General features: G+C 45.8%; 1 protein-coding gene across 1 annotated transcript; it reads left to right on the top strand.

The window, feature by feature from the left end:
• Window positions 1-1359: 1359 nt before the first annotated feature.
• ADI1 (acireductone dioxygenase 1) lies at window positions 1360-7545 on the top strand (the record flags this gene model as incomplete). Its single annotated transcript, XM_079550248.1, has 4 exons — window positions 1360-1479; window positions 4426-4545; window positions 5508-5687; window positions 7423-7545. The coding sequence occupies 4 exons, from the start codon at window positions 1360-1362 to the stop codon at window positions 7543-7545; spliced, it is 543 nt and encodes a 180-aa protein (XP_079406374.1).
• Between the last annotated feature and the right edge of the window lie 1394 nt (window positions 7546-8939).

Genomic DNA, 8939 nt, shown 5'->3' with positions numbered 1-8939 from the left:
AGGTGGTGGGTGGTGCATTTCAGCAGTGGTGACAGTGATGTAAAAGAGAAACCACATTCAGATAACTTTGAGTGTAGTATGGAGGCTGAATGCAGAGCTAATGGTGGCAACTATATTGAAAAATAGCATTTTGTAGCTGAGAATTTGTTCTATCAAGTAGTGTTATTGTGCTCTTTGTTGTAGTTTCTGTGAAGATATATGGGAGATGTTACTTTCAGAGCAACCTATGTATACACATACACAACTGTCTTTTCTTACTTTAGAAGTTTGACTTGGAGGAAAGTATGTAGTGATCCTGATCAGATCTCTAGCTGAAACAGTTAAACAGCATGACAGACGTGCTGAAGAAGTGTCATAATCTGCAGATCATACCTCTTGTGTTAAATGCGCAGATCCTACTTACTGCATGGAAATCTGTTATTTGAAGCAGCAATTTTGAGGAAACTGTGAAGATAATAGTGGGTAAGTGGTAGCAGCAGCATCACACTATTTAAGTTACTTTACTGCCTGAAGATTTTCTGCAATGTGGAAGCAAGAAATTTAATTGTCTGGAGCACAAGTCTTATGAGGAGCGGCTGAGGGAGCTGGGTTTGTTCAGTCTGGAGAAGAGGAGGCTCAGGGGAGACCTCATTGCACTTTACAACTTCCTGAAGGGAGGTTGTGATGAAAAAGGGTCTGGCCTCTTCTCCCAGGCAAATAGTAGGACCCGAGGAAACGGCCAGAAGTTGTACCAGAGGAGGTTTAGGTTGGACATTAGGAGAAACTTTTTCTCTCAAAGGGTGGTCAGGCACTGGAATGGCTGCTCAGGGAGGTGGTGGAGTCGCCGTCCCTGGCAGTGTTCAAGAGGCGCCTGGATGAGGAGCTACGAGATATGGTTTAATAGCTTGTGCTACTGGGAATGGGAGGGTGGTTGGACTAGATGATCTTGCAGGTCGTTTCCAACCTTGCGATTCTGTGATTCTAATAGGAAACAGTTTTGTTCTAGTTGTTACTAACGTTTATTTCTCATTCTGGAAATGAAAGAAGAATGCCCATAGGACTATGAACAGATTGAAGGATGGGAAGTGAATAATATTTCTAAAGCAGGCTTAGGAGAGGCTTGAGGTCGAGAACGTTGGCTGTTCACGGGGAATTCATTCTTCATGGGGAACTGAAACTTCAGAGGGTACTGTCATTTAACAAACAGCCTTCTGTGATAGGAGTTAAAAGTTCTGGCAGCGTTCATGCTTGTTTTTGAAGAGGAAAGTAACTGGAGGCCTCCAGGAGCTGCCCGAGATCTCGGCGCTCTCCCCATAGGCCGGGCCCCAGCTGCGGGGCGGGCCGCTGCCGCCCAGCTCCGCGGAAGCTGCCGGCGCCGCCATGGTGGAGGCCTGGTATATGGATGAGTCCCAGGAGGACCAGCGGGCTCCCCACAGGCTGGAGCCCAACCGCGCCGTCAGCCTGGAGCAGCTACGCCGCCTCGGCGTCGCCTACCGCAGAGTAAGCGGCGGGGGCGGGCGGCGCTGCCCAGGGGTGCGAGCCCCGGGACGTGGCTGAGGGACGCCGTGCGGCGCAGGGCCGCGCTGCGCTGCCCCCGGGAGGCGGGCGGGCGGGCGCCGGCGATGCGCGTCATGGCGTCGTGCCCCTGAGGCCGGGAGGCGGCTGCGGGCCGGGCTTTCCAGGGGGCTCTTCTCACGTTGTCTGCCTGCGGTCCTCAGGGCTGCCTTTGCCGTGTCTCTGAAACAAGGGTTTCACGTGATATCCCCTTACAGCCGCGTTGTAAAATCGAGACATAAGTTTTTACGTCTTTATTTGGTAAACCCGTCCGCGTATCGCCCCTGGTTGCTGTGCAGCCTTCACCCCGCTTGATTCCCACCCGAGATGGCGGCGGTGCTGCTACAGACCTGCGGGTTGGGGCTGAATCCTGAGGCACGACGCCCACCAGGGTGAGCTGTGTGTTTGTACCGGACATCTCCGAATGGTGGGATGGTTTGGGTTGGGCATCATATACCAGTACAGGTCAGCAGCTGAGCCCCTGGAGAGGAGCTCTGTAGAGCAAGACTTAGGGGTCCTCTAGTGTGCCATTGTGGACATGGCCAGTGGTATCACAGAAGGGCTGGGATTGGAAGGGACCTCAAGGATCATGAAGTTCCAACCCCCTTGCCACATGCAGGGCCACCAGCCTCCCCATTTAATACTAAACCAGGCTGCCCAGGGTCCCATCCATCCAATCTGACCTTGAACACCTCCAGGGATGGGGCATCCACAGCCTCTCTGGGCAGCCTGTTCCAGCACCTCACCACTCTCTCTATAAAGAATTTCCCCCTGACATCCAACCTCAATCTTCCCTCCTTCAACTTAAAACCACTTCCCCTTGTCCTGCAGTTATCAACCCTTTCAAAGAATTGACTCCCCTTCTGTTTGTAGGCCCCCTTTAGGAACTGAAAGGCTGCGGTGAGGTCACACTGCAGCCTTCTTTTCTCCAGGCTGAACAAGCCCAGCTCCCTCAGCCTGTCTTTGTAGGAGAGGTGCTCCAGTCCCCTGATCATCTTTGTTGCTCTCCTGTGGACCCTCTCTAACAGCTCCCTGTCTTCCTTGTTACTGGGGGCTCCAGACCTGGACGCAGTACTCCAGATGGGGCCTCACAAGAGCAGAGTAGAGGGGGACAATCACATTCCTGTCCCTGCTGGCCACCGCTTGTCTGATGGAGCCCAGAATACCATTTGCTCTCCGAGCTGCAAAAGCACACTGCTGGCTCATGTTAAGCTTTTCATCCATCAGGAGCCCCACGTCCTTCTCTGCAGGTATCTTGGGTTGCATTAAAAAGAGTGCAGCTAGCAGGTTTAAGGATTCTCCTCCTCTGCTCTGGTGAGGCCACATCTGGAACACTGCATCCAGTTCTGAGCTCCCCAGTCCAAGAAAGACAGGGATCTTCTAGGAGTCCAGGGGAGGGACGCAAAGATGGTTGGGGCCTGGAGCATCTGCTTTATGAATGAAGGTTGAGAGGCCTGGGGCTGTTCAGCCTGGAAAAGAGTGAGAGGTGATCACATCAATGTTGGTAAGTTTCTGAAGTGCAGGAGTCAAGTGGATGAGGCCGGTCTTGTTTCAGTGTGCTGCAACAGGATAAGGGGCAAAGGGCACAAATCCAACGCAATTCCATATAAGCATGTGAAAGATTTTTACTGTGAAAGTGATGGAGCACTGGAACAGTCTGCCCATACAAGTTCTGGAATCTTCTTTGGAATCTTCTTCAAGATCTGTTTGAATGTTTACCTGTGTGACCTGTTGTAGGGAACCTGTTTTAGCAGACGATTGGACTTGATGGTCCCCACTGGTCCTTTCCAACCCTTGTGATTACTGATTTGTAAGAGATATTTCAAAGTATCCTTCTTGGGGTGGTTCAAACAGAAGAGCTACATGATGGATAATTTCTGGTACAAACCATAAATCAGCCATGCCTCAGCTGTAAAATGTATTCATTAAGAGCTCAGGATTTCTCTTCCCAATAATCATAGCTCCTGGGCTTGAGGAGTGCAGCACAAGCAGTGCTGCAGAGTGGCAGTGCCTTGTGGGGATGGGGATGTGTGTTGGCGGTTGAGGCTCCAGCCTTTGAAGTTCTTTGCAGGCTGTGCAAGGTAAGGACATGCTGCAAGAGTTAATAAACCATAGCAGATCTTGCCATTCTGAAACCTCAGGTAACCTTCTGCTTGTCTGTTTTTAGCATCTTTCCCAGTTTCATAAATTTGGCATGAGAGCAGAAAAAGTGAAGTGTATCCAGAGCAGTTTATTAATTTCTGACACAATCAGCAAAGAGCTCAAACCCATTACTCTCTAATTTAATCTTATTTGTTGCTGCTGTGCTGCTGCTGCTGTTGTGTGTGTGACAATAAGCTTGTGTGCTTGGCAGTCGAGTCATGCTGGGTGAGGAAGCAGTGCTTAAAGAACTGCTACCAATCCATATGTGTCTGCCAGCACTTCTGAACCTCAGAAATGGCTGCAGCAGCAGCAGGAAGGCTCCCCAGATGGCTTCAGTGGGGCTGATATAGGCAAATGCAATGAATCTGGCTCCTGAATGAGAATCAAGTTGTTGAAGCAGTATGGGAAGGCAAGCGTGGTTTTCGATGACGAGCTGACATGGGATGTCTGTGCTGGTTTTGAAAACTCAGGTTTTTATCATTTTTGGTCTTCCCATGTTAACTAAATAGTAACTTCTAGACTTATTAGTATCTGGTACATTACTGAGCATGCAGTAGTTGTGCTTTTGTGTGTTCACCTTTCTGTCTTGAAAGGCATTGGTATGTGCCTTGTGTACCTATGAGGAGCTAACTTAGCCACTCAGGTTATCTGCCTGCCCATAGACAACAACTTTGTTTTTCCACATTAGTATCTTCAGTTGTGTTTTAAGTGATTGTGTCTGAATGCATTTTTTTTCTGCCTGTATTTTAGTTGGATGCTGATAACTATGAGACTGACCCACATCTGAAAGAGATTCGGGAAGCAGAAAATTATTCTTGGATGGATATAATAACTATACATAAAGAAAAGTTGCCAAATTACGAAGAAAAGGTATGCAGGCCATCACTTTGAATGAGGATTTGCACTCTGAATTCTGCTACTAGAGTGCAGAGTCAGCTTTTTAACATATGCTTATTACATACGCGCTGAGAGATTAAATTCATGTTTAAAATACATCTTGTTCTAAAGTCCTTAACTTTAGTAAAATAAATGTTGATACTGTTTCTAGAACAAGGAAGGGATAGGCCTTTTGCTTCTGTAGGTTGCCTGCAAAGTTTTTAGGCTACTTTCCATCACTGTGCCATTTTGAAACTCGGAGCCCTGCAGATAGTTAGAGTTCCTAACCAGGATAAAGGCAGGCTGTTCCCAGCTGTGTATGGGCTTTGAAGGCTGAGACATCCTGCTGGCTGTTGCAAAATATATCTTCTCAAAATGAATGTTAACATCATGGAATTTGAGGGATATGTTTCCCTTACAAGATGATTTGTTAACTTGGGAAGTAAACAGCTTGGCTATTTGGAAGCAGGTGAACACAAGCAGTGCCAGGCCTTGAGTCTTCTAGAAGGAGTGTATTTTTCCCTGCCTCAGGGCATTAGACTGCTGTTCTGATCTGAATACGGCAGCCTGGTGGTATTTCAACATTTCCATTAAATCTTTCCTCTTACCAGTTTGTTTTAGGCCCATTATTACACTGATTTCAAGTTTTTTAGAAGCTGAATTACATAGTAATTTAAGTGCCCTGGATGAGTTCAGCATTATGCAAAGATAGAGGGCTGCCATGCTGAATCAGTAAAGGCTGAGAAGTGTTTCAGGCACGCCTGTGCTAGCATGGATAAAAAGTACCCGGACCCCTGGGTCTGGCTGACTGGATTGGCCGTTTTAATCCTGCTGGTTTCGTCTGTTAGTTAAATCACTGCATTGCTGAAAGCCTTTGTCTGCTTTGCCAAATGTTTCAGCTAGATTCCTTTGCAGTTTTTCTATATTTGGTATTAATAGATACCTCCTATCCCCAGATAAAAACATTTTATGAAGAGCATTTACATCTAGACGATGAAATTCGTTACATCTTAGATGGATCTGGCTATTTTGATGTTCGAGACAAAGATGACAAATGGATTCGGATTTCCATGGAGAAAGGAGACATGATAACCCTCCCTGCTGGCATATATCACCGATTTACACTGGATGAGAATGTATGTTATCATAAATTACCCTAAATTTTGATGACAAATGGATGTGAGCATGTATCTTATTGGTAACTGCATGCCCTGAGACTTGCAGCTCATTAGCAAAGCATATTAAATATGAAGTAGGAATATGAAAAATAGTAAATAATTCATAGCATTTGAACCTATCATCTCCGGGTCACAAATTCAGCTTAATCTCATCAGCTGTAACTGCAAGTCATTGCCACGTGGTATCCATAGCATACCTTGTGCGACGGTGGCCTGAGAGCCAAACCCTGCAGCTGTCCCTCGCACAGTTGCCCCCACTGTCAGCTGCAGTGTGGAGATGAATCCCTCTGTGTTGCGTGTCTTTGTAGGGCCAGACAGAGCATATCTTTGTACGGCAGTGGCATTCTTCATAAGTGCTAAATTCACCTTCAGGGAAAGAATGATTTAAGGCTGCAGAGCCACTGCATGCTGCTAGCGTATGCTAGATTGAATGCTGACTTCACAGGAGGTGACCTGCTTTTGGAGAGTGTTTTGGCAGATGGATTGTGAGATTGCACACGTAGTCCTGATCTGTGTGCCTGCCCTTGTGGACTCTTACAAATACATTTTTAATCTTAGCATTAGCCCTGGTAGATAGGGAAATGTGTGCTGTTGTCTCGTGTGTGGCAGAACTCCCTTTCTAGGGTAGTCCCGAGTGTGGTATGATTTCAAATCAGATGTCTAGATAATGTTTGTTGTTTATGTAAATAATAACAATTATAATAATAAAGATTTTTTTAAAATGCTGTTTTGGTGATATACCAGAGATTTCTTCTCAACATTTTGAGGTCTATGGTGAATCTGCTACAATTGCTAGTTTAAGGCTTTTACTTTACATAAACAAAATATGAGGGATTATGTAGTGAATCTACAAGACGTTACAAATGTTTATGTTCACTTTAGGAACTTTAGAAATGTTACTTTCAAAATCTCCCATACATTCTTTAGGTACTTCTAAACTCTTGGGTTTTGAGGCTAAATTTTTTAGGTGCGTAACTTTATTCTTGACATTGCTGAGTATACAAATGCAAGATAAGCACTTAGCGGTGTTTACAATATAGGTAGGGCCTAAACCTGTAGTGTAGCTGGCAGTAGAGGAGCGATGAGTTTCCCATAATTCAGTGGTTGGGAGCATTTCTGTGGGATGTAATCCTCCATTCTGCTACCACAGCTTCACGTTCCTACCCAACATGCTTCTGGCTGACTGCTGGCCTACTGCTTTGGAAATCTGGAGAGTTTTGCTTTCTGCAGTGTTGTTTTTTGGATAGTTTATGCATTGAGCTTTTTGTGGCCCTCGTTTTGAAGCTTTTGATATTCCTCAGGCATTTTGTAGAGATCTTGGGTCTTCTGATTTTTGTTGTTTAACTGAGCAAGTAGGAATTAGATGCTGCTCTGCTTGGTGCTGTGCATCCAGTGCAAAATGATTTGCATAAAACAGGATTTATTTGGTTTCATTGATCAGGTGGAAGTACTGTCTGCCCACTCTGGAGGCACTGGTTGTGACACAACATATATCCCTGCATAGGTGCAAAATCTCGCTGCAGGAGTTGGCAACAGCAGCATCATGCTACAGTGTTCTGGGACACATGAAGTTTTCAGTCCATCTTGAAATGCTTTCAGGAATTGCTGCATAAATGCAAATTAAAACATTAATTTCAGGATTTGCCACAGAAAATAAATCTGAAATTGCTTGTGACTTTTTGTTCTTTGACAGAACTACGTGAAAGCAATGAGGCTTTTTGTTGGAGAACCAGTCTGGACAGCATACAACAGACCAGCTGATGATTTTCCTGCTCGGAAACAGTATATGAAGTTTTTGGCCGAAGAAGCACAGTAATGATGTCTGAGACCTGACAGGTGGAATAGCCTGAAGCCAAGTAGAATAAATGTGATTGGTGTTCTTTCAACTGATTACACTACTAGTTGCATATACACTTAGAATCACAGAATCGCAGAAAAATGTAGGTTGAAAGGTCATTTGGAGGCCATCTAGTCCACTTTGAAGCATGGGGCCAACTTCAAAATTAGATATACAGCCTCTTGGGTTTTGAAAATCTCTGGTGCAGGAGACTCCACAGTCTGTCCAGGCACCTCTTCCAGTGCTCAGCCAGTCCCACAGTCAGGAAGTTTTCTTTTTGATGGCCAAATCCCCTGGCACAGCTTATAATTGTTTTCTTTTGCCTTGGAAAGAATCTGGCTCTGACTTCTTTGCAGTCCCCTCTCTAGTGGGAAACTCTGGTTATGTCTCCTCTCAGCCTTCTCATCTCCAGGCTAGACAAACAAGTGTCCTAAAGTGGACTTTGGCAATCCAAATTGTTTATGAAGATAAACATGATTTTCCCTGTTTTTGACTACTGAGGAATGTCACTTGTAACTAGCTGACAGTTAAACTTCAACGAGTCCAGTGGCCCAGAATTTTTTCACCCACTGTGTAGTCGATAGCCTAACTACAGTGCTACAGTGGGGAACAGTTGAAAGCTTTACTGCAATCCACTGTTTTCCTCTGCTGCAGAGCCACTTATTTTCTCTGAGAGGGCCTGTGGAATGGTCAGGCAGAATGTGCCTCTGGTAAATTGGTGCTGACCTTATGTTTTCAATCTCCTATTTCGTGTGCCTAGAATGGCTTCTATAATGGCTTGTTATAGAATCATAGGATCATTAATGGTGGAAAAGACCACTGAGCTCATCAAGTCTACCTTTCAGCCATCACCACCGTGCCCCTCTGTGCCTTGTCTACTCTTTTCTTGAACATCTCTGGGGTCGGTGACTCCACCACCTCCCTGGACAGCCTGTTCCAATGCCTCACCACTCTGAGAAGAAATGTTTCCTAACATCCAACCTGAACCTCTCCTGGCCTTTGAGGCCGTTATCTGTCATCCTATCACCGCTTACCTGGGAGAAGAGGCCAATTCCCACCTCGCTACAACCTCCTTCAGGTACTTGTAGAGAGTGAGAAGGTTTCCTCTGAGCCTCCTCCAGACTATTCCATAGTTTGCCTGGGGACTGAAGTAAGGCAGGTCAGCCTCTTTTCCCCTACTTCCTATTACTCTCCTTTTTGAACATGGCAGTAACAGTTGTCTTTTTCTGGCCAAGATGATCTCCGTGATCTCTAGGACCTTTCAGAGGTGCCTTGCAGTGCCATTAGCCATCTACATTTACAGTTGCTCAGGAATCCATTTTCTGACCTTTTTCTCTTGATGTTTTTGGCAGGTAGACTTGGGAGAGTTGGGC

Source organism: Tetrao urogallus, assembly GCF_951394365.1.
Source record: "Tetrao urogallus genome assembly, chromosome: 2".
Classification (NCBI taxonomy): Eukaryota; Metazoa; Chordata; class Aves; order Galliformes; family Phasianidae; genus Tetrao; species Tetrao urogallus.
The sequence above is the reverse complement of the archived record's forward strand: the minus strand, read 5'-3'. Positions and strand labels throughout refer to the sequence as shown.